Source organism: Phalacrocorax carbo, chromosome 9 (assembly GCF_963921805.1).
Source record: "Phalacrocorax carbo chromosome 9, bPhaCar2.1, whole genome shotgun sequence".
Classification (NCBI taxonomy): domain Eukaryota; kingdom Metazoa; phylum Chordata; class Aves; order Suliformes; family Phalacrocoracidae; genus Phalacrocorax; species Phalacrocorax carbo.
Window position 1 is genome coordinate 15,595,571 of NC_087521.1, and position 26,889 is coordinate 15,622,459.

At 34.9% G+C, this 26,889-nt stretch overlaps 1 protein-coding gene across 8 annotated transcripts in view; it reads right to left on the reverse strand.

Annotated features, from left to right (window-relative positions):
* CEP128 (centrosomal protein 128) overlaps positions 1–26,889 on the reverse strand; it is a 143,639-nt gene that overhangs the window by 86,060 nt on the left and 30,690 nt on the right. For 7 of the 8 annotated variants that reach the window (XM_064460506.1, XM_064460504.1, XM_064460503.1 and 4 more), the window contains 7 exons: positions 25,146–25,232; positions 23,556–23,630; positions 22,145–22,274; positions 20,248–20,408; positions 9,715–10,065; positions 4,762–5,412; positions 1,135–1,299 (listed from right to left, as the gene is read on the reverse strand). In XM_064460506.1, the coding sequence (XP_064316576.1) occupies positions 1,135–1,299; positions 4,762–5,412; positions 9,715–10,065; positions 20,248–20,408; positions 22,145–22,274; positions 23,556–23,630; positions 25,146–25,232 (1,620 nt within the window). The remainder of the gene's footprint in view (positions 1–1,134; positions 1,300–4,761; positions 5,413–9,714; positions 10,066–20,247; positions 20,409–22,144; positions 22,275–23,555; positions 23,631–25,145; positions 25,233–26,889) is intronic. The other variant, XM_064460507.1, reaches the window with a different exon arrangement.

The window sequence follows — 26,889 nt, forward strand, 5'->3', positions numbered from 1 at the left end:
TGACTGAACATAGAAAAAAATTTCTTTTCCCAAGGATGAGCAATTACTAAATTGACATAGAAGAGTAAGAACCTTCCAACTAGAGAATAAAATATCTTTTTTTTTTTCCTTCAAAAAATGAGGATATCATGAAAAATTTATGCGCGATTTCCTGCAGGATGCACAAATTTTTGTTTGTTTGTTTTCTTGAATTTGAATCTAGGAAGTAAATTTGTCAACAATTAGAAACAACCATTTTCACTGTTGTCTTAATATGAATTAATCAAATACTGACAGGTATGTGCTCTACACTGGAGAAGGTAAAACTTCATCCATGTACTGAAATACTTATCTGAAAACACAGTGCTGCAGGAAGAGAAAGATGTAAAAACAGCACAATGTAAAGTACATTCATGTTAAGAAAAACATATTAAAAAGCAATGCTGTGGAAAATAATGGAAAAAAGCAGAACTCAAGAAAGCAGAAAGAGGAGTTACAAAATAAAATTCTTCAGCAACTCTGTATTTATCACTAGATTTCTGAAAAAAACGGCTGACAACTCCAGGTTGTGAGACTGCAAATTAATATTTGATAGTAAATAACCAGAACATAAGGCAACAAGGATGGCTGGCAGACAGTGTCCATCTTTAGAAATACAATGCCACTACAAGAAAGGGATGTGAGTTTCTTTAAAAACTTGCCATGCTTTAAATATTCACGCAGAAAATTTTCAAGTTACTTAGAATTTCTTTTATCATGCCTACATTGTTTATCTACTTCAAATTAGCTCTAAATAATTCATAACTGTGCTGCAACTTTAAGAAAAATGTGCAAAAAAAAAAGTAGACATGTTTGGTTAAACATTTGTTAGTTACCTATATCAGAAACAGGGCAGACAACAGGATTTATATTTCTACTCCTGAAGTGTATTAGCAAATCTTTGGAGGAATACAACTCATGACTTAGCCAAAGCACTTTTGCCGTCTTTTATTTACCTAGAAACTGTGTACTACAGTGTGACTGTGTGCATTCTTTAATATGTACGTGTATTTTTTGTATTTTAAGTTTGCCATCTATTTCTATAATTCATCATTTATTTGGGGTATTTATTAGCACAGAGACTGATGAATCATGGTTAAAACCAGGTAAGTTTACCTTTTTCTCCAGTTCTTTTTTCATAAACTCACATTTCCGCCTGAGTTTTATATTTTCTTCTTCATTTTGGGTTAATTCTTCTGTCAATTTATCACACTCAATTTTTATCTTCTCCAGTTGTCGATATTGAGTCTTGACTATGTTTTTCTCATCTACAAGTTCCATCTGATGGTAATGGGAAAATAAATTACAAAGTCACTATATGGCTTATTTTAAAACACTCCCAGGATGTAGAGTTCCAAATCCGTGCAACAATATTACAGAAGGATAATTCTATCAATTTTTTTACATTTAACTTACATTAAGTGAAATCTCTTACCTGAACATGGAAAACATGTATCACAGAGTTGTAGAAACATACACTGTTTTAAAAGCAGTAAATAGAAGTTCCAGATTCCACATTTGAACTCTGCTACACTCATCAGCTTACATCACCTTAAGAAGCCTAGTATTCATGCAACTTTTCCATTACTGAAATAATTTGGAATCAGAAAGTCTAAAACTATAATTTCATTTCAGAACCTAATACTAAATTTATATCTGCAAGGAAATAACTGCAAAGATTTTGTATTTTTAATTTGTAGAATTGTGTGGGTTTAATGCTATTCATGGAAACATAAGAGAGAACAATAAAGAAAAAATTTAAGGGCCTTGAAATCCCTAAAAAGGTGAATGGATTAAGTATATTGGCTTCCAGTGGAGAAGATAACTAACTGAAAGCTACAGATTTGACAAATTCTCTAGAATATCTAGAAAATGCAAAAAAAATACACAAAAAAGAAGGAAATTACACACATATTACTCAAAACCGGCTTCATATTAGATGAATTGTGGGATGCAGTTACACACACAAATAAATCTGCAAAGTAAATTCCTTCCTGAGGAAAAGCAAAAATTCTATACTCCCAATTATACTATAAGTAAAACTTTTATGGGGAAGAAAGGTAAAGAGAGAGGTTTTATGAGTTAATTTAGACACCAGAGCTAACAGAGTACAAAAGCTCCTCCAAAGGGCAATTCCAAGAAAGAACTTTGGTGTCCTAAGTCCACAAAGACTTATAGGAACACAAAGACAAGCCTACAATGCCTAAAACATTTTCTGGGAACATTCTTATAAAATCAGCTTTTCAGTTCCTGCTAAAGGTAATTGTATTATAAAGTCTACGTAGACGGAGCAATCCAAGAACCAAATTCCTCACTTATATTACCTTTGAGCCACAATGGAGAAAGTTAATTTTTATTAATTTCCAGTATGCACTAGACAGATGTGACCATAATTTAATTGATCTGGATTAAACCCATTTTCCATATCTGATAACCTTCTGGAAAAAAAGAACTACACTCAGTTGGTGTATATATAGAAAACAATTCAAAATTAAAGATATAGATATATATCTCCACAATTATGTATGTATAGATACATATATTGATATAATATTACATTAAAGTGATACTTGAAAGTGCTGACAGGCACAATGACATTTTGTATTTCATTATTCTAAGAGAACAAGAAGGTTTTTAAAGCAAATGAGGGCATGTAGTAAAATTAGGGGACAGATTCAGAGCTTCTGAACACATAGCTGATTGGGGACCACTAAGCAAACCAGTTAATTTCCTATGCCTAGTTTATAATTTTAAATAATAAAAAAGACATTTTGTAGTTGGGAATCCTTTACAATGTTCTAGCAGAAAAGAATTAAAAGCTTAAAGCACCAGAGTCTCAGTACTGAGACAGTAAGATCCCTCTCAACACTGACATTTCGTACAAAATTCTGTTCTTCTCCAGTGCTACTGCAACACACAATATTCCTATGGTACCTCCCCTACTACACCAAAATGTCCTTAACTACCTTATAACTTCTCAATCTGGTACAGCACTACAGAAAGGGAGACAAGAGCAAAGTGTGATGCAGAGGAGTCAGGAGAAGGAAGAACAATAAGGATCAAAATTAGTTTCTATTTACAAACCACGCAGCAGTTGGTCCTGTAAACACAGGACCCCGTGCCCTTGATTTCCTGAAAGTAACTCATCAAAATTCCTCCTCTAGTTAAGTTGAAGGCTTTGGGTCTTAAATGTGTTAAACTTCCCTTTACTCCAAGTCTCTCCCAACTGACCTTTATTTTTAAGGCTTTAACAATCTTTGGACAGGATTATGTATACTCTTTCCCAAAAGCAGTTACAAAGGTTGGACGAGGCTGAGGCATAAATAAGGTCAAGATTATTACTGTAACAGTAAAAGACAATTGGCTACTGGGCACAAAAACTTACCAGCCTAAAAAAAAGTCAGTAGGTAAAAACCCCCTTTCTCTTGGATTTCCTTAAAATCTACCTTAAAACCACAATACTTAAATGCTATTTGATAAAATGCTTGCTAAGTTTACCTTAATTTGGATGAAAAGTATGTCCATAAAAGTGAAACCCAATTACAATATGATAATTTCAGACAAAAAGTAACAAAATCATTTGTGTGATGACATGTTCTTATCAGATCTTTCTACAGATGGATATGGTTATCCATTTTGTTGCCCTTACAGTCTTTGAATCAAGAAAGTGTTGTGCATTATTACTGCACTTCTAAAAAAAGTTGCCTACCCTAATATCTTAGAAAATTAATCTCCCTCAAGCCCTCTGCTCTTCTCTGTTTCGGAGACACAAAGCTGTAAAAAAATAAAAAGTATGTAGATTAAGGATTCTGGGAAAGTCATGGCACTGTAAATGAAAGGAGGAAGTGAATTTTTTAATTGTTCTGTTTACTTCAGAAGTGCACACAAAGTATGTTGGTAATTTACAACCTATCTGGAAAACTACCGCCTCCATTATATGAATACACAAGTTATTATTATTAGGACATGCAAAATACTATCTTACATATATATTTAACCAGTAATCAAAACCACTTCAATGAAAGTGCAATGTATCTCTTTTATAACTGTTGACAGCTAACTGGGCTGTTTAGACCACTTCAACTTCACTTTTCAGTTTTATTTAGACCACTTAAAGCCATTAAAATGCTCATTTTCTTCCCAATGTGGTAGCCTTGAATCAGGAGCAAATGATGTAAACTAAAAACAATAACTTGTTTCTTCATTAATAAAATGGTATATTTCATTATTTACTATATGAACGTAGTAATTTTCTGACTAATTGTACAGAAATTAGAAATTCTAAACACTTTTGAAATAGATCAAAATTAACCTTAACAAATGTTATTCATTATCCCTATTCACATTCTGGAAGTGTTTCCAGATTAAATGACAGTATTTCTGCATCACACAATTTAAACAGTTATAAAAATGCAGAAACCCTGAAATACTGCAAGTTCTTTAATAGGGCCGTGACAGTAATTGTAAAAATAACAGCTGAAGAAAGGATCAAATCATATTAATGCACTACAGCCTCATATATCTCCCTCTGTTCTCATCACAGACATGCTATTTCACTTCTTTTGAACTCAGAAAAGCTTTTGACCTAAAACTTACATCTTTTTACCCAAACTTTAAACTTTTATGGCCTGCAATAAAATGTGCGTTAAATCTTTTAAAGCCCATGCTTTATAACCTTCATCACTCCATTGGGGGTGGGGGTGTGTGTGGAAGTCTGACATTGGAATTCTTCAGAATAAGTACCTTTAGCATTCTAATCTGAGCCTCTGCATCATCCTTTTCTTGTTTAAGGAGTTTCATGAGCTCTTCAGCATTTTGTTCATGTTTGATTTTAACATTTTGCAACTCTGATCTAAGATCTGCCAGCTCCTGTTGGTGAACTTCTCTTTCCATCTTCAGCTGTCTGTTAGCTGAAGTTATCTCTTCATGCTTGGATTCCTGCTGTTTCTGGAGATCTGAGAGGCTCTTATGTAATTCCTTTTTGACTTTCTCATCTTCTGCTATTCTGTTTGTTAGTTCCACACGTACAGAACTTAAGTTTTTTACATCTGCTTGCATTTCTAAGAGTCTTTCTTGGTCTTTTTTATGGATCAAGTTACTAGTTGCCAGTTCTGTCTCCAAGTGCTCCTTTTCAGCTTGCATTTGACTTTGTAGAAAGACTTGCTTTTTTAACTCATTCTCCAGTTTATTTACTGTACTTTTAACTTCTTTCATCTCTTCTTCAAGAGATTCCTGGTGAGACTTCATTTCATTCAGTTTTACCTCTTTGCAGTGGAGGAGTTCTTCCTGCTGGGCTCTCTTTGTAAGCACATCATTCAGCTCTTTCCGAAGGTTTTCTATTTGGTGTATAGCGGAGAGAAGTTGACTTCTGAGATCATCCTTTTCTTTGAGGGCCTAGTAAAGAAGAAAAAGAAATCCAGTGTGTCCTAAAGTAACTAAAGAAAATTGATGGATGCATGTCCTTAGACATCCACTTTGTTCTGCGAAAATACAAAATTTTTGCTTGTTATGAACTCAGTTCAAATGTATTCAGTGTTTCTTTAAATTTAGACGTGGAATATTTACGATCGCAAAAGTATACTTGTCCTTAAATGATCTAGTCTTCTAAGCAGGGATAGCCATGTTTAATCCCCTGCTTTTCTCACCCTCTTTGCAGACCAAGATGGGTTTCTTCGCTAGTTCCTCCAAACAGCAAGATGGAGGAAATGAGGCAATAAGCAGCAGCAGAATACAAGGAGGACTACTGGTCACACACACCTTACCTATAGGTCCATTTCATAGACTGACTTGTTTTGCTTCTTTTCTAAAACAGGACATAGGAAGTACATCAGCTTTAAATTATTTTTGAAACTGCCCACAGTAGATGAATGAATAGCAGTTAAAAGCCTGGTTCACTCATGGATCAAAGACAAGAAATGAAGACTTCATCTTCAAAATAAAATAAAATAATGAAATAAAATACAAACACACACACACACACGCGTGCACACAAACACAATACAAAAAACCCAAACCACATTTAAGAAAAATTCTACTGTTTTCCTAACAAGCTTAAGGGTTAGGGGTTTTTTTTCAGCAGCGATACATTTCAGGTTAAAAAAAAAATCCTAGAAATGCACTAAATGACAGGAAAAAATTGCATTGCAAGTACAAGTGTGTTACTAAATACCACATTACATTAAACTCATGTTACACACACCATTCCTATTTCTTACTTATCTCAAGTTATAGTTTACATTTTTTTAGCATTCTGTTTAAAATAAGAATGAATTTACAGTACATCTAGCATAAGTCACACAACTTCTAACTACAGGTAAAAAGAATGATAAAGGGACAACATGAGATTTTCCTGATGTATTACAAACTACTGGATTCTTTACACTGACTTAAGTGAATTTTATACTGAATTTTACTGACTATTTCCACTAATTCCACAAACATTACACGTTTCTTATAGATATAGCAAAATCATTTGAAATAACCCTGAACCAAAAGGCAATTAAGGGTGACAGTGTGCAGGTTAGAAAGAAGAAAACAATTTGTAATTACATCAAGAATAAGCAACACAAAACAATACAAAAATAATAGATCAAGGACATGAGGTAATGACCATCATCGGTTTTTTTCTGAAAAAATACTAGTATTTCAACCTTCCTACAACTGTCTTGCAACTCCAGCTGCATGATTTGGCTAATTGGGGGGGGGGGGGGAGGAACGAACCACACCAAAAAGACCCACAAAACAAAGCAACAAAAAAAAAAAACCAACCCACACCAAACAGTAGAATTTAAAAATAAAAACATGTAAATAACTTGCCTTGAGTGTATTTGTTATCTACATTCCATACTTAGAACAAAATACATTCCAAAAGAGAAGACGTTAGAGATTCCACTGTCAACCAATATCAAGGATAACCACACAGGCAAGACTTTAACGAAATTACGCAAATTACTCTGAAAGAATGAAACCTAAACATTTTTTCTATATGCCACCCATTGGCTGCAAATAATTTGGAACATCTCATAAAATTGCAAGCCATGACTGTAATCCAATTTTGAAAATCTGCCATCAACTCTTTGAAGTCTTACAGCAGAAAAACAAAGACAGCAGACTGCCATTTCTCCTTTTTCTTTATAATTTATTTTTACAGAGTTTTGTCTCAGATATTAATTGACTGTATATTTCAAAGCTGGTTAAATTATGTTCATGTAGTTCCTTGAAGCTTATCACAAATGCTACATCTAGACTGATTATATCCCCATATGGAAATGGTCTACAACTTTGTATTGAGAACACGAAATATTGTTCATATTTTTTTCTTCTCCTCAACAACACAGTTTATTTTCTATTACATACCCTGCAATAAAGAGATTCTCTTCAGGAGTGACACCTCAAACTTGTTGGCAAGATGCTGATGGTTTCAAAAATAGTAACAAATCCTGGCAGCATTTCTTAAATAGAGCTTAAACCAAAGTGAATGCATTTAGCATTTTTATGCATTTCACAGAAAAAGAGGTAAAAATCCATGGCAAGGAGTTTTATGTAACAAAGAAAACTTCAACATGGACAGCATTACCAGTTGCCATTACAAAGATCTGTCCATGCATTTACACGAACAGTGATTTTGCAGCCTTTTGGAGCTCCTCCTGCTTGTTATTAACAACTCACTCTCTTCTACTTTTTGCTTCTCATTTGTCTATTTATGAGAGACATATGACTTCTAAGTGATTCAGGTTTTATTCCTTTCCTTAACACCTCCATTTACCTAGGCAGGAGATGACCAGCTACTTAAATGTTTGCGAACCTTATTACCTCAGACAAATGCTAGGGCTAACCAACATGACAAGATTACCACGGAATGAATTGTTGGAGCATGGATAGAGGGAATAATAAGAAGAAATATGCTAGGGAGTTCAGGAGAGAAACAGCAACCCCAATAATCACAGCTTAGATCTGCTAGAGTTTATTCATTTCAACTCAGTACCAGCCTCATTGTGGCTTCTCCTGTGCTTTGACCATGCTCATACATTCATGTACCAGCCTCAGAACAAGTTACTGGATCAGGAACATCACCGGATGAATACAGACATCCCATACTTCACACCACATACCCCTTGAAAACCACAATCTTTGAGCAGGACAAAGCAGAGGATGGCATGGAGTCATCCCAAGCCCATCAAATTCAGTAACCTAAACTGGATGCATGACACTAGAAAATAACAGAAAAGAGGTGAGGGAAGCTCTATAAAAACAGCAGTAGGCCACGCAATATGATAGACTGCACCAGCAGAGCATGGAAGTTAAGATAAAAGCTCAAAGCATGAAGCTTAGCACTATACCGACCACTATAGAAGCAGGCACCTTTTGACTCAGCCACTGGAAAATACAAAGACCCACAGAGTCATTACTACCAGAATGATGGTTTCTACTACTATTCCAAGATGGGATAATCAGCATTGATGCGAGTGCACATCTTTAAAGCAGTGTCAGGACTAGAAAAAGTCAGGGATGTCTGCTAAATAATAATAATAAAAAAACCCAAACCCAGACAAATCAAAAAACCCACCAACCCAAAGGACCCACAAAAAAATATAAGAATAATAAAATTCTAAAAACTACCAAAAACCACACCACACAACAGAAAACCCATACCCGCTGTTTTTTCCTGAGAAACTTTGTAAGACTAGGAAGAGAGGAATGAGTGACTTGCCACACTAAACAAAGGCAAATGAAAAGGACAAAGATGTTTTATTTTGAAGATGAAGTCCTTCGTTGCTCTCATATAGATTTTTTTCAAATAAAAAGTTCTGAAAAATATAAGGAAGAAGCTGAAACAGAACATATATGAAAAGCATTGGGGAAAAAAAAAGAAGTAAAAAAAAAAGGAACACAGACTCTCTACCCATATGAATGGAAAAACCTAGGAACTGCATGGTAGGTGTTAGCAGCATATCTACTGTTAATCCCAAATGGAGGTAAGAGTGCCTTTTTTTGCTAAAATCTCAAGATTTTGCCAAAATCTCTGCACATTCTCAAATAAGAAATATCTACTTTTCTGCCTCCAAATATCAAATCCAAACTGAGCTGCAGTCCTTGTGATATTTCAGAACCTGTAGTTTTTATTGTCAATAAAACATGTCATTACTAATCCTAGAGGCTGATAAAAGCTTAGATACAGAATGGCATTAAAAATACGCTAGTTGTGCCAAAGTTCGTATAGTGTTACGGTCTGTAAGCAATCTGACATACACTGTGAAGGTAAACACCTACTTTTAAAGATGTGACCACTGTCCACTACATGACACAATGCATAACTTGAACAGGGGTAATTAATGGGATTAAAAATTTTTTACAAAAAACCAACATATTATTTCCTTAAATATTAACTAGAAATAAGCTATGGTAACTGTCAATTGAAAAGATAAAGTAAAAGCAACAGTCAAAGAAACTTTCTTCTTTACAAGAACAAAGCTTTGATTAAGTGAAGAAACTGGAATAAATACCGCGTAAAGAGGAGAATGTGGAACTCCATAAGAGCTAAAAAAATATTGCCACCTATTAGCTGTTTGTAGTTCACCAGATAATTTGGGCCAGAACTTAAGGCAGAAAGTGGTTTAAGTCATGAGTTACTTAAGTAAACTCCTTATCTTCATTTCTAAAACAAATGAAAAGGGTACAAAAAAACCCCAATCTTACCTGACTGTTCTTGTCCATCAGTTGGTTGATAGTTTCATTTTGTTTTTCAACCTCACAATCCAGCTTCTTACATTTTAACTTCCATTGGCGGATTGTTTCCTGTGCTCTGACCTTCAAATCTTCTCTTTTTTTCTCGGTCTCCAGCCTGAGTGCCTCTGAATGCTTGAATTCAGTCAGGTACCGTTCTGCTTCCTTGGTACTCTCTTCAACCTGTTGAGCTAGCTCAGCAGACTGGAGTTCAGTTTGTCTACGTCCATTCTCACAAGCCTTGTAGCAACTCTGTATCTCCTTTAGCTGGTCCAGCATTTTTTCCTGCTGCTTCTCCCTGTTTTCCAGGTCAGATGTTAACACCTAGAATCATCACAGCAAAATATGAAAATTCAAACTCGAGATACACAATATGAAACCTTATCAAATAACATACAGCAATATTAAATCACATTTCTATCTAAAACATGAATAGCATACAAGATCTCCTTAACTACCAGGGAAAGCCCTGTTAACCCACAAAATCTCCCCCTCTGCAATGGTAAAGAAATTCAACACAAGACATAAAATATATGGCTACTCTATCCCATATTTTCTGCATTTGTTCCACTTCTGGTTGTTCTTGTTAATATTTATATTTTAAATTTGAGAAGGAATCTTTGACAATGATGCTCAGATCTTACACACTAGACAAATATGGAATAAAGCAAGTAGTAAGATGTAATGAGATGAGATGAAAATGAAAATTGGCAAGGAAAGACTAGCATTCACCACAACAAAGTAATCTACAGTACATAACCTAGTTGTTAACAGTTTTATGCTGGTTGCTTTTATGGAAGCAACATGCTGAATAAGGGTATTTTGGAAAGCACTGGCAAATATAAAGAGAATAAGAGCAGCTTGGTAGATGTTTCCAGAACAAAGTGCAAAGATGCTTGAAAATGTAGCAAGCATGTTAGAGCTGATATTATTTGACCTTTCAATACTGAATGAAATTGAAACCATACATTTTAAAAGTAACAAGCACTGCCTATCTTGAGTCTGATGATATTTCTCAGGACAGTCTCATAAGCAGGTCAGGAGAAATGTTTTCTGTATACCTTCTACAAGGGCATATTCAGAAACAAGTTATTGAAGCTTCACAAGCAAAACTGAGTTTTATTAAGATCATCATGTAGAATTTCACATCAGTTTTCTGTATTTCAGGCCTATTTAGACTGCTTTCATACCATTCAATATTTTCATTAATGACTTAGATGAATTTAATAGGCCTGCTCTGCAGTCAAAGATATTATCAAGCTTCAAGAGATGGAAAAACTATAGAGAAGAGGATTAGATTTCAGAACAACTGAAACAAATTGGAGATGTAGTCTGAAATAGTGTGTAATTCAGAAGGGACAAGGGAAAAATACTTTGCCTAGGAAAGAATAAGTGATTTTAGAAATGTACATAGAACAACTCTTGAGACAAAAGTCCTTCCACACAGTTAGGGGCATGGTGGGGCAGTGACTTGGATTTGTTGATTGGGTTTTCTTTTGTGGCTGGTTTTGTTTTTTGTTTTGTTTGGGGGTTTTTTTTGTTTTTTGTTTTGTTTTCCCTCTTTCTCTCCCCTCCAAACCTGGCCATTACTTCCTGGGAGACAGTGAATTGTACCAGCCTTCTCAGGATATAATTTGCTGTCCTGGAAAGACTGCACGTGCGCACCCGAACGTGACAGACCGTGGTACTGCCTGAAAATACAGACAGGAATGGACTGACACTGTCAAGAAAACAATCAGTCCAACTTGCTACTTGTACCCATGACGTTGCTCACCTGTAGGATGAATATTCCTGCTTTAGACACAACTAAGATACAGATAATAAAACAATAGTCAGCATGATAATAAAACAGTCAGCAGTAAATCTTCACAGGTGGCAAAATGAAAACAGGAAAGTCTTTCTAGATTTACAGTTCCATATGTGTTTTTTTTCTCTAATGTATATTCTGCTTCACTATTGTTTAAACATGCATTTCAAGTTCATCAGCCAAAATGACCTGGCCCAACCTTGCAAAAAGTCTTGAATCATAAGACAAAACAACCAACCAAAAAACCCTCACAAGCTACAATTAGCAAAATTTTCCAAAGGAGCTTAATTTCAAGTGAAAACAGCAATTACAATATTTCTTTAAAGTAAGGATTTAAATTCTGGCTGTACCAGAAGTTACAAATAGCCCAATAAAATACAGTCAGACATTCCATTTAGCCTTCCATAGATTTTTATAAAATGGGTCACCATTTCTTCTTAGTCATGTGATTATACATACTATTACCACTTCTCATTTCATTTCTTTCTGGAGTAACCATAGAGGATGTCAGCCTAAATTGATGTACTATCCAATTCCACATCATTAAAAAATGGTTATTTATCTAGAATTTCCACAGAGAACACACTTCATTAATACAACTACTGTTCCCACAGACTTTTTAATGAAATATGAGTCTAAGCTCAAACACAGAAAACAATGTTCAATTAATTGTAAACATTCATTTCACTGTGTAGAAGCAAATCTTCATCTCTAATTTATTGATTTACAGTAAAATAAAAAAATATTGAAACACTTTAGATGTTTATCTTGAAGCACAACTAATTTATCAAGACGAGCTATTTGCACGAGGAGGAAAAATGACCTTTGACATGGATGTACTATTATAGTGTGAATTTTAATGCTTTATTTTTACAGTTTCTGAAAAGAAAATAGATCTTTGCAAATAGTTTGCCCTTTACTTTAAAAAGTTAAGCAAGCAAAACAGTTGAAGTCAGCTGGAAAACAGCAGCATAGATAATCAACATTTTAGGCAACTTTCCGTGTAAAGCAAGGGGACAGAGAAATGGTGGGTCTCTACACTCTTTGTTTTTATATTATAACAGGGGTCCCAAATGTACCTGTACTTTTGAATACCTATTTTGCCATAGGATAAACACATATGTTAATATGTATGCAGTTGTCAAAATTGTCTGATCTATAAGGGTTTGCCATACTGTTATTTAGAACATTAAATAAGCAACTTTTCAGACATGGGCTGTCTTAAAAATAAGGAAGTAAAAAATTTGGTATGAATTTATATTTCCCATCTATACGCAGAGGGATAAGTTTTCCAGAAAGCAAGCCTCTTTCCAGGTATGGCATATACATACATTCACACAAGGGGAAGGGGCATACACAAGCACTACTTGTTAGATTTTGGTTTGTTGGGGGTTTTTTTTGCTTCAGTATCTGTAGCAGCGCACCTCAAATCTCACTGTCCACGTACAGAGCTTAAGTGTCTATAAAAACCAAGACTATGGTCCTGCTTTTTGGTTCCTTGGAAAATCCCAACACAAAATCCCAATTTCTAGGCATCCTGTGAAAAAAGTAGGATGACTGTTTATCATTTTTAAAATAACATTTCTAACAGAACAGTTACAGGCAAGTAATCTCTGCCATTTGTCATTACCTGCCTGCACACATGTCACTGTGTCGATTTGAAGCAAGCCTTTACAAAAATGAACATCTAGAGGTCAACAGAACCATCTTAAAGGACACAGTTTTCATTAATGATTGGAAATAACAATCAACAGGGTCAGTAGAGCATACCTTGCTGAATATGATACCCCTTTTTCAGGCAAACACTGCTCAGAAAATGACTGATTACTAGTTTTTGTGGAACTGTACTATCAGCATATAGTAAATAGTTAACAAAACACAAAACTCCATTAAGCAAGTTAAGACTACTGTATACTTTTAATGCCTAATTTTGATCTTATGATAATTAGGATTGTTTTGATAGTAAGAAATAATTATGCAAATTACTGTTGTCATTGGAAGAACATTGTGCTTGGCAGTGGTGGGCTGTGAAAGTATGATCTTGCAGTTTCATTTCATAATGATGACCATATAAACTGAAGATTTTAATTTTCCAAACAATCTTTACGACTAAAAATAACTGATAATTAAGCTAGATGCATAGCATCATATCTTCCATTTTAGCATATTTTCAAAAAACATTAGATTTAATATATAATATTTTATAAAGTAAATACCATGTGCCTATTATTCGTAAGCTTGTCAAGACCTTCAGCCTTGAAGGCCGTCTGTTTTTTCTTAAAATGAAGTGTCTTGCAGATAATTTTTATATCTGCATCCTACTCTGGATGCACATATGGTCAGTCTTGAACATTAAAATAACAACACCTGGAGTAAGTAGGTACCCCTATTTCTCCATCATGTTTTATGTCATTTGTACAGAGACATCTGTAGGATGTTTCCCTTCAGCCTCATTCTACTCTCAGCCACAGAACCTCAGCTGCAATGGGCATTAAATATGCATGCAGACAATACCTCATAAAATATTCTCATTAATGTAAGGCACATAGATTGACTGTTTTCTTTGCAGAGCTGTTTTCATGCACATTCTACTGTAGCTGTGGCCAGAGCAGTACTGAATACAAGTTCAGCATAGGCTGAAATTCAGGTAGAGGCTGGGTCAGACACTGTGAGGACCTATTCTGGTATCATAATGAAGTGTTGTACCACAGGGGTTTTGTGATTTTTTTTTGTTGTTGTTGTTAGTTTGTTTGGGAGGCTGGTCTCTTTGGGGTTTTTTGTTGTTTTTTATTGTTTTTTTTCCTCCATTACCATTGAGGGTGAAATACTGTGTTACCTGTGGGAAAGGAGTTGCCCTTCATTAGGATGTCACAGCATACAGAAGATAAAGAAAGTGCCATTAAAAGACAAATGAAAAACCGAACACAACACAGATAAGTTGGTTCTCACCCTCAAGAGTTGTGGGATTTGAAGGAACTGGTCAAAGAGAAACATCAGTCCTTTCCACAGACTACACCTTAATCCAGCTTCTGCATCTGTTTACATTCACAGTGCCCAGAGCCCTGTTAGTGCTAGAGAATTTGGAATTATCGAAGATCTCAGTCTCCATTTTTGTTTTGGGAAACTGTTTAAACTTAGAGCTTAAAGTTGTCAGCAGGCCGATGTCTAATGGAACATGCTTGAAGATATCCTCTTCAGTTCTGTATTACTGAAGTCTGGACAACAAGCTCAATGTCACAACCATGTTGGTGCACATACTGACAGGGGTTCCACCAGATATGGGTGTCTCCTGAGCTTTGCAGGCTGCCTTTTTATTATGGCAGAGTAATGCTTACTTCAGAACTTGCAGAATATACCCTAATTTTCACATTCCTATCCTGGAATTATCCTTCTAGGTAAATGCAGAATATAATTATTTTAAGGATTTCTACAAGACAGGAACATAGAGATGGGGTGGGGGTTGTTTGGTTTTTCTTTTTTGGAAACATTCATCCAATTTTATCTGCCTCAGTTGTGACTGTAGTAAGCAAGAGTAGGAATCTAAGAGAAAGGACAAGAAATATATGTTAGGAGGCTAGACTTACTAGAAAAAGAGGAAAAAAAAAATCACCTTCCTTGGACACCTGAGTTTCTCTTCCAAGTAGCGAACTGCTAAACATCTATGATTCAAAAAAAAAAATTATGAAGATGAGAAATCCCACCTTTATAGATTAAGACTCCAGATTCCAAGGAGCATCTGTTGTCTTTTGTGGCTGAAGGTCAGTCACCCAGGGAACTCGTTAAGTTCTCTGGATGCAACAGAAGCATGGCCATATTCAGCAGCATACGTTACAACAGTATGGAGGTTCTCCTGACAGAAGCAACCCAGGATATTCAAAACAGTTTGTTTTTAAAAGGTATTGTATATACTGTACAGCAACTGTTAGCATGTTTTGCATTGTGGTTACTATAGAAAATCCTGGCTGTGGTACATTGTTTCTTCTCAGTCTTTACACAAGGTAATTCTGGGCCCCAATTTTTCTAAACTGATTAATTTTATTGCTGCATTTTCATAGTTCCACTGTTAAGAGAACCAAGGGGGAAGGTAGTAGAATACTCATCTCAACATAGCATCAAATACTCTTTCTGGCTTTAATATTTTTATAAAAGATAATTACATTCATAGAACACTTAAAAATGTCATTAAGATTAGTTATTAAATTCTGGGGTACAGCATATTAATGCTTTAGAGATCAGAATGCAAGTAATTTTTTCAAAACCGATTAAAGTTTGTACCAGCGCTCAGACTGCAACACCACCACAGACGTTTCAATTGACAGGCTCTGGCTAGAGATGACACAGAACAGAGGTGATTAACAAACTCAAAAAAAGACGCAACCTTTACCTCAAGTAAAATACTTGTGCATCTAGTTTTCTACATATCCAACATCCTAATGTGTATCTAGCTTTCAACTTTCATAAGAAACTGGAGGCAGAGAAAGTGGCCAACATTTTGTTAGAGCCTAGTTAATTATCTGAAGTGCAAACTAGCCACCACAAGCATTAAACATGTGACACTGCCACCATTCTGGCAACTCATGTACTTGGACTTCTAGTCCCTAGCTTGACTATACATACAATACTTGGTGACCTGCATTTTCAACAACTAATTTAAGAATAAAATCACCACAAACTCCAAAACAAAATTCATTCTAGGTACAGAAAACAGTGTATTCAGCACAACATTACTTAAAACTTTCATGGACGTTTAAAATGCAAGTGAGGATCACTCATTTGCTACAATTTGCAGAACTAATGCCCTATATCAATTATGTGCAAACTTTTTATACTGATAAGAATACAGAAAGCCACGCTAATTACATTAGTCACCTAAAGTAGATTTATATGTATTTTTCTCCCTCTTTTTCTGCCCTGTATCTCAGCAGTGCAGTTGCCAGATTCTGATGCTGTGTAACCATACTGCTTGTCATTGATACTGTTTTCAACACTGCTATCCAAACCGTGCACCTAATTATTTCTTACTACTTTTTCCTGAATGCAGAGCTCAAATATTATTCACCACAATCTGATCTGTATCTCTTGCCAAAAACCATTGCACAATCATATTGTATCTAACCATCAAGAACCATTAATTCAGAGGGTTTAGATTTTTCATGTAAGCATAAATTCTGAAATTGAATAATCGAAGATGCATACATTCAGTCTGTCAAGAAGTGTAATCATTCAGTAAAAGGTATATTGCACAAAATCAATTTGTTAAACTGATGCCTCCTTCCGTATTTTATCTAAAGCCTGAACTGAAAATATAAGGTACAGCTAACACACCTTTCACCCCTCCCAAGTTGATATCTGATTTTAGACAGAAACTTTATCAAAGTGAATAGCATCTATACATTTCAGAGCTACCTATTTCACTGTTTCAGCATTTGAACTCCATTGACATGGTGATACAGGCTGGTCTGCAAAGGTAATGATTTCTGTTATAAGAATATCTCTTTAAATTCAGAAAAGTGTTACTTACTAATTTTCAGATATTTAAATTGGCTAACATAATGATAATTGGCTAACAGTTTTCATCTTTAGAAGCTTTAGAAGATGAAGCCGGGTTCTGCACTTGGGTCACAACAACCCCATGCAACGCTACAGGCTTGGGGAAGAGTGGCTGAAGAGATGCCCAGCAGAAAAGGATCTGGGGGTGTTGGTTGACACCCAGCTGAACATGAGCCAGCAGTGTGCTCAGGCGGCTAAGGCGGCCAACAGCATCCTGGCTCGTACCAGGAATAGTGTGGCCAGCGGGAGCAGGGGAGTGATCGTGCCCCTGTACTCGGCACTGGTGAGGCCGCACCTCGAGCACTGTGTTCAGTTTTGGGCCCCTCAGTACAAGAGGGACATTGAGTTCCTGGAGCGTGTCCAGAGAAGGGCAACTAAGTTGGTGGAGGATCTGGAGAACAAGTTTGATGAGGAGCGGCTGAGGGAGCTGGGGTTGTTTAGTCTGCAGAAGAGGCTGAGGGGAGACCTTAATGCTCTCTCCAACTACCTGAAAAGAGGTTGTAGTGAGGTGGGTGTTGGTCTCTTCTCCCAAGTTACTAATAAAAGGACAAAAGGAAACAGCCTCAGTTTGCATCGGGGGAGGTTTAGATTGGATATTAGGAAAAATTTCTGTACTGAAAGAGTGGTCAGGGATTGGATCAGGCTGCCCCTGGAGGGGTTCAAAAAACATGTGACATAGCACTTCAGGGCATGGTTTAGGAGATATGGTAGCGTTGGTTTGACAGTTGGACTTGATGATCTTAGAGATCTTTTCCAACCTTAATGATTCCATGATTCTGTAAGATGAAAAAGCCATAAAATTAATTTTAATGAGGGTAAGATCTTCATCAGTCTTCATTAGACTGAAAGACTGATATTACTGAAGAATTCTAATCTTAAAAAAACAAATAAAACTGTCCATCAGAAAATTTGAAATATTTAAACAAGCTGTCTGCTGTTATGCTCTACTGGACAATACTGTAAGACTGCTTCGACCTAATTAGAATAAGTAGTAATTAGAAAACAATTTCACAGGCATAAAAGAGTCTGAAAACAGTTATGGAGAAACTGAAGTATTGCACCTTTATAATTTTTGGACTTGGTTTAATTCCTTAGCAATAATAGTCAGCTATAAGAGCCCCACATATATATGGTTCCATGCAGAAAAATATACTTAAGGTAGTTGTATATATTTGCAAGATCTTACGTAAGCATCCTAAGGTAAAACTACAGCAACTGAAATAGAAGTTTCTACTAAATTTAAAAATTAATTTCAGATTGAACTCACTTCTAAACATGAGTTTAAGAATACAATTATAATCTTTTCATTCTCTCCATTTTACATCATATCGTGATTTTATGGCAACTGTCAGGGACTAAAAGTACAGCACAACTTAAATTGTTGAAAACAATGACATTTATTTAAATCAAAAGAAATTTCTAATATCGTATGTATACCAGAGGCAAGCGCAGTTACATCCTCCCCTCTAAAGATAAACTACACTCAAGTCAAACATGACTGGTCACTTCCAGCTGGGAATTGGACTATCTGATAGGAGCAGCTGTTAGAACAAGCTTGACAAAATGCTTTGTTAGTACATAAGTTTAGAAATTCACATCCTTGCATTCCTTGATGTCTCATTAAAAGAAAAACATACTAGCTATTTTCCTGTTACTGCCTGTGTAGGAGAATTGCAGTGGGAAGCAGATAAGAAGTACAAAGTGTTTTCTGTTGAGATAATCAGGGAAGTCAAAGATTTCTAACTCAGAGCAATGACAATGACGCCGGCTGAGTATTCTTCCATCAGTATTTTCACAGAGCAGGAAATTAGTATTAGAAAATCATTCTGATCCTCAAGAAAGCATGTTCTACAAGCAGAAGTTCAAAAAAATTAATTTTCTATGGGTTTTTATCCCATTAACTTCTGCCAAAGTAACTGGAATTTCTCAAGTGCCACAAAACGAGAAACCAGCATGTTTTGGGTTAGGCTGGAGTTGCATTGGCCAGATAGAACACAAATGCTGATGGGCATCAGCAAGTGAGTTCTGCTTGCCTTATCCTCTGTAGAAGCACTCTAGTGTTTTTTTTTAAAGCTGTTCAATATCCGATTTTCATAAAGCATGTACAAACTTATTGTGAGACTTCTTTTTCCAAGTGTAATTTGATGTATTAGTTTGATTTAAATCAGCAGCAAAGTCAACAAGGGAAAACAGCAGCAGATGTAAACTGAACAGTATAGTCCTGTATATCTAAGACGACAAAAAAATTCCTACTTTTGAATTTCTGAAGTGATACAACACCATTTGAAAGAAGAGTACATTCATTAGAAAAAAAAAACACACAAAACACAAAATGCCCCAATACAAGTACAACAAATATTATGCACTTGACTACTGAAATCCCACATAGGGTTTTGAAAATATCCTCATTTCTCTTGACAGCCATGAAAGGCAGTAGAAAACAGTTACTGTTCAAGGATATTACTACCAATGACAAATCTAAACAAGATCCAAAAATACAGAAATCTCCTGTCTTAAATAAAAGGTTATGTCTCCTTATATCTCATTTTGTGTTCAAGGTAGAAGTCTTCTAACCAAAATTCCAGTCTCAGAGACTGCTGTTACTATTTAAAGTGATTCTCTGTGAAAAGAGTATGTGGTTACCATAAACAAGAATGCTAATACTTATTAGTATAATAATTATATTATCTAATTGCTAAAAAAAGAGCAGTTATGATCTATTTTTATTACTCTACTGCACCCTGTCATAGAACAAGGTATTCCAGTTGGTTTAAACTTCAGTTCTGAAGTGTGATGGAATAGGGAATACGGAAGTAAATGCTAACTTACAAAAGTAATTCCAGAAACCATTATTAATGGTAACTACTGATAAAATCAGATCACCTCTTCTTTGCACATGGGAAAGAGAAGTAATCCAAACCACGAATTCATGGGCAATAGCAAACACCTTTTTTGGTTCATTATCAAGATGGAAGAGACAAACCTCTGCAAACTCAGATCCCCCTTCAAAGTTATTTAAAGAATAAATCATGAAGAGCACAAGAGTTACTCTTAGTTTTAAAGGTTATTCCCTAACCTGGTACAACACCTCCCTTAAACATATGGGAAATTTAAACCAAACAAACAGAAAACCCCCACAAACAACTTACCTGTATGTGCATTAAAAGCTGTGCTTTCTCCTTGTCCTTACGCTCTATGCATCTCCTCAGTTCTTCTACCTCTGACATTACAGCATTATGACTGAGCTTTGCTTTAAGCTCTAAAATATGTTTCTCCAGTTCTTGCTTCTCTCTCTCATATCTTTCAGCTACTATAAAATAGTGAGAACAGAAAAACAGGCCCAGTAGAAACACCAACTTGTGGTACATTCTTTTTTCCTCATTTCTCTTTTGGCAATTTTCTCCTCTGCTTGAGACTATTCTACAACTATTTCTTCAGATCAAAGACTTGTGAAAAATAGCTGTACTACAACATAACTTTTATTAAATGAGACAGTATTTCTGTTTATCTAGTCATTTTATGGGGGTTTTCCCTTCTCCCCTCCTGCCAAGGAAGAAAAAAAAAAGCAAAGATAAACAACTCCAAAACTACAAAAAAACACCAACGAACAAAATAAAATAGAATGGAAGAAACAATGGGGAAAGCCTGATGTAAGTTAAGCTTGGCCACAAACTTCAAGGCCAGGATTTTATCCCACCAGAGTAATACTTCCTGATTTGGAGGTCACACTATCTGTGAATTTTATGTCTGAATCCTACAACTACAATAGATTTCTTGATGAGAGTAAGCTGTAAATTTCCTCAACCAGAAATTCAAAGGTATTTAGTCATAAACAACAACTAGACGCAAAGAAAATCTCCATTTGTATTCTTCCTATGCATCTTTGCAGAAACAGAAACAACACTAAGGAGAAACACAACTGCATAAATTATATAAATAGATGTGTATATTTTAATAGCTCCAGTAAATTTTCAGTTTTCTTCATATTTTTACAACGGTTTTGATTTATACTTATAAAACAAACGGAAAAATTAAAATACACTTTCATTAACATGAAAGGCATATCGTTTCAAATAAATTCACATTTAGCAGATACATTAACATGACTGGAGAAAAACTATTAAAATTACTATTTTGTGTTACATTTCTGAAGCTAAGACATGTACAAAATCTAGCCATTTTCCAGTGCCCTGTATGAGATTAGTAAAACAGGGAGTCACAGTCTTATTATAATAACCAAGATAACTTAGTAGCTGAAGTATGAAAATATAAAAAGAAGTCATTAACCAAACCAATTAAACATTCACAGAGACACTGGACTCGGAGTCACCATTCCTCTATTATCTTGAGTAATACATTTCTATGTTAATAAGGAGAAAGATAGACTTTCTCTAATGCCTTTCTGATTATGTCTGAAAAGTTTAATACAGATAACTAACAATGTAGTGAAGACCTTGCTAAAGTGGTAATTTAATATGCAATTACATCTTGAAATTGTTTAAAATATTTTTCTTCTAAATATAATTGTTCCATCTCTAAAATTCTAACATACTGCAAATGGAAGCCCTGACTGCATCATACAGGAAAATTTCCTTAACCTCTCTGGAACATTTTGTTACCCCTTCAAAATTCTACCAGAAATTCATTAGTCTTATCAACTAGCTACATAGATGACTTCACTATGATTTTCAAGATGGCAGAATTTAAACTGCAAATGGACTGAAATGTAAAATTTCAGAAAAATTACTAAAAATACTTCAGAAGTTTTTCTTCTGTAAAAACACTATCCACTCTGCTAAAATTGTCTCTAATAAATTTCATTTGTTTTAACCATGCAAATCATGGTATTTCTTCCTAAATTTTAACCCTCATTGCTATTTATTTGTTAATATTCAGGTGCCAGTACTTATTAACTTCAAGCTGAGGCGTTAAATGGATGTTTTTGTTGAAACACTAGAAGAATTAGACTGAAACTCAAAGACAGAACTAACGTCCAGGCTAACTAACTAATTTCCTGATGTCCAGTGCATAATTTGAGAGTTGTACCTGTTCTAATTCTCCTGTCATCATCTTGTACATCCTGGCAGCTCTGGCGGTGCGTAGCAACATGTGAAATTTGATGTTGCAACTCTACTCGGTCTTCTGCTCTCAAAAGTTGGGAACGAAGATCCTCAATCTAAAATGCATGTACAAGTATCAGATGTTTTACGAAAAACAGAAGAGTAAATAGTGTACTTCTCTTTTGGGTTTTTTGTAGTTTTTATTAGAAGTACACACAACTAAAATTTATAAATAAATAGAGTACTGTAGATGGTAAGCAAAAAGACAAATTACTTCCTAATTATAGGCCACAAAGTGGTTATTCAAAATGAAAGGAAACATTTTAATTTGTTATGTTGACCACAGATGGGCATTAATTTCTCTAGACCAAAGAAAATGCCACCATTTTACATGCCGCAACAGCCTTTTTACATTGCTAATGAAAATATGTTCACAAATTTAATATGCAATATATTTTATTTAATTTCTACTCATTAAAAATACAATGTACTTATTCTTAAGAAACATAAGGGCTTTTTACATTTTCCTTTCTATGATATACAGTCTAGCACTTACAAAGATGATATTGTAAACAGAAAAATTAAGAAAATATGACATGCTAAAATTGAATTGAAGGAAAATAGATCTAATTCATATTAATTTTATGTGATATAGCACTATATTCCATGCACAGTGAGTTAGATTCCAAACAGTAATACAGCCAGCTCAAACTTCTGCTAGATATACAAGTCAAACAACTAGTGCTAATAACGCTAACAGGTAAGTATGCCAGATGCCCCCTCCCTATTTACTTCTACCTTTTTCCCCAGCTCCTCTGAAAGAAGGAACAATTAGCAACATTTAGAAGAAAGGACACTTTTCAGAAGTTATAATCCAGGTTCCTGCAACTTCTAGATTTATTCATATGTGCGTCAATAGATATTGTTCAGAGCACACTTTAAATATGTTTTCAGGTGTTTGTTTTTATATATTTTTGTTACATGTTAGCATACAACACAGCAAATGCTTCTAGGTCACGGGTTCATCTGAATTCACCAATTATAGCATGTGCTTTGCATAACAATAACAATATAGAAGTTATTCTAAAGCATACTATGAATGGCAGTGTTTATATACTTAAAAAGTACCGTAACTACTACCACAACTATAATTATTCTGTATGAACATACATAATATATATGAACATATATATATATATATGAACATAAAAGTTTGGAAATCAGAAAAAGTATAAGAACTCAGTCCATATGTTTTACTTTTAAACCTGTCATTCTGTATCTCCTTCTTCCCTTCCCAAAACAATGTTATCAGAGTGTGAGATAGGAAGATTAAGCAAAAAGACTTTGACACAGCCTAATATGAAAATTTTAGGTTTTTCACGACACCAAACAGTTACCTGACGCAAAAGTGCTTCTCTACTGCCTTCCGATTCGTTCAACTTTTTCCGGGACCGCTCCAATTCCTGCTCAAGCTTTTATTACAGAAGATTATGAAGAAAGAAAAGCAATGTATGCATCATAGTACAAGAGTGTATTTTAACTATTTAATTTTGGCACAAATTAATCCATAGAAGTATCTATCTAAAACAAGGTATAATATACACAATGTTCTTATTTGTCCAAAATCTTAAAGCTAACTTTCATTTGGACTAAATCCCTGCTATATTTGTTTTAATTACATAAAGAGAATTTAACTCACAGTTTATAATTTTTGTACAATATTCTATATCACATGAAGACACAGGATGGTATATATAGTCAAAAACAAAAAAGCACGTAAGCAAATTTTTACTGGGTTAGAAGTAAAAGAAAGGAAAATAAACTTTTTTTAAAAGTTTCAAAAACATTGTCCCTGGATTTGAAACATACTTTCAAACTCAAATTAAAATTAACAATGACTTAACTTTTGAAGTCACCTTTTTTACATAGTTTATTCATTAAAAAAGTGTTAAACATTGCATTGGTAGAACTGGTAATTGGTGAATTCTGTGCTTTTTCTGTGTTGTGCAAGAAGATGTATCTGAATTATTCTGGAAACAAGATGACTGAAAAATTGAAGTGCCTAGAATTTCTTACAATTAGAATTTTTCCTAAAAGTGTAATATTAAGGGAATTAAAAAATGTTTAATCAGAAATAGTCAGCAAACTGATGACCATTTAGAAAACACCAGACAATAAAAGCTACAAAATATTTTGACTTCTACCATAATAGTTCAAAGATCACAAAGATCCACATAGAAACAAATATAGTTTTTGACAGCGGAAATTGTTATTGCAGAGATAACAATCTCAAAGAGGATGTTGAGAGGCTGGCAAACAGGCAAAGTAAACAGGACCAGCATTAATGGAATGGAGTAACATAACATAAAACACTATGTAGATGGTTTAGCATGAAGGGGTATAACTTTGAAAGTATTGACAAAAAGGCTAAAACTTGATGTAAGAGGAAATAAAGCTAGAAAAAGTGCAATATGACCCTAGCATCCTGCCAGAACAGAAATAAGAAATCTTATCTCCTATGAACAGGAAGAGAAATATATGGCAACAGATAGTTCAGTGAGAGTAATTAATAGTAACCTCTGTGCAAAATAACTAGCATGCGTTAGTTCAAGGATGAAGAAAAGCTGCATCTTTGATCTGCTGCAAATAACCAACAGCAGACTATGTATCAATTCAGAGACAAATCAGAGAAAGAAATCAAGGATAATCCCAAAGTTATGAACTAGTCTGCCTGGCAGGATGGAAGAGTTGTTAGAAGTAACACACTATAACTAAAAAGGACAGATAGCTATGTTCACAGTGCCTCTGATGCAAAAACAAAAACAAAAACAACCATAAACAAAAGACAACCAAAACCACCCCCATTATCTTAAAGATTAAAGAAAGTTTTATCCAGCTGGTTACTCTGAAAAAGGAAGTACATACTGTAACACATGACACTATACACTTTTTAAAGCCAAACAAGAAAGGAGAAAATTAAGTCTTACTTGGTTCTTTTCACTTTCATATTTCACAAGTTTATTTTTCATTAGTTCTTCTGTTTCATCTGCTTTAGCATCTTGCTTCCTTAAAGCCTTTAGAGAGGAAAATATATTGTGAGCTTCATTATAAAAGTTACAGAAGTCTTCTTTAAGTCTGCTGAAAGAATCTGCTGATACATTTAAGAACAAAAGATCTAGACAAATGCTTTCTGTCTATGCCTAATATTTCCATGTGGAGCCAATGCGTATTGTTATGAAAAAATAAATATAAGTCCATGCATATATAAACACACCCATGCACAGAACAGGGTCAAATGCAAAGTCAAAACTAGCACTAACATCCTTCCGATGTATAGAGTTCCAGGCACTCAAGGCTGACCCCAAACCCTTTGCGATGAAGGTTGAAGAGGCTCAAGAGCTCCCCTACAGAAAAGCTGTGAACATATCAGATGAAAATAATATATTCTCTAATATAAAATATGCATGATATGAAATATAATGCATTGTAGTAAGAAAAACACCACTTCCAACACTAAGGTTGTGTTGGAAGCCAAAAAAAGGAAAAAGTTATTTTTATCTGAATCTGGACAGATGCTTTAGAACCACAGTATTAAGACAGAGTCAACTGAAACTTCCCTGATGAGAAGTTAGTGTCATTGATGCACCCTACTCTGGGGGTAGCGGTGGGTAGGTGTGGGTATGTAATCCATGGGGACTTTTCCTGTCGTCCCCCCCAAACCAAAGTACCTAAAAACAAGTACATTTTATATAATATCTTCCAAAAGTAAAATTGCCTTGAATATCGATTTGAAAATCTTCTCTCTCTGCAGACAAACACTATTTGCAGCACACAGCCAATCACTGGCAAAGGAATGCATTATACAACACAGACATTAATGACACACACAATTTGCATCATACACAAGCCAAGTTTGGATATCTCAAGCCATTACAATATCATTGGCTCATCTTAAACATCACTTAGAAACACCAGCTGAGAGAGATCATAGTCATAGTGACAGAATTTGCTGTGAATTTGTGTAACTGTGTTAATAAATCTTGTTTCTTTGCTGCACAACATGACCAAGCGGTTTTCATGTGAGCCACAAATCAGAGATCTTAGCGTACACCTTTTACTTTCATCCAATATCATGAAGCATAAGGACATCTATTCCTTCCATCATTACTTGCTAAAACTACAACAGAACAAAAACACATAGCCTGTCCAGAAAGAAATGTCTTTTTCCCAATCTGTTCTTCCTGAGCAGCATTTATGTTTTATGTTTTAAAGGAATATCTCCTTAAACAATTATCCCCAAAATTTGTCCCTATAATTAGTGCAATTTCATTCAGTTTCTGAACATCTTCTCTTTACTGTATGCTGGGAATGATTTCACTGTATGAAAACAGAAGGCAAAATATTAATCAAGCTCAGTGAAGTCAGGCATTCAGCTTTAGACGTTTTCCTTTTAAAAACAGCTTTGTGGAGAAAATAAGTGGATTTATATACTTATCTCAGTCTTATATCCTCACCTCAGGAAACGTAGGGTTTCAGTATAGTTTGGACTACTCTCCTGCTTGAATGGTTTACACTAAAAACTAAGATTGTGAAAGATACTTATCATAACTATGCCACTGAAAATAATATGCTACATAAAGAATTATGCTTTTAATCTTACTGATTCATAGTCAGATACTGTAAGACTGTAACATATTTAAGATATTTCTCAAAGGATGCAGTAGAGACTCA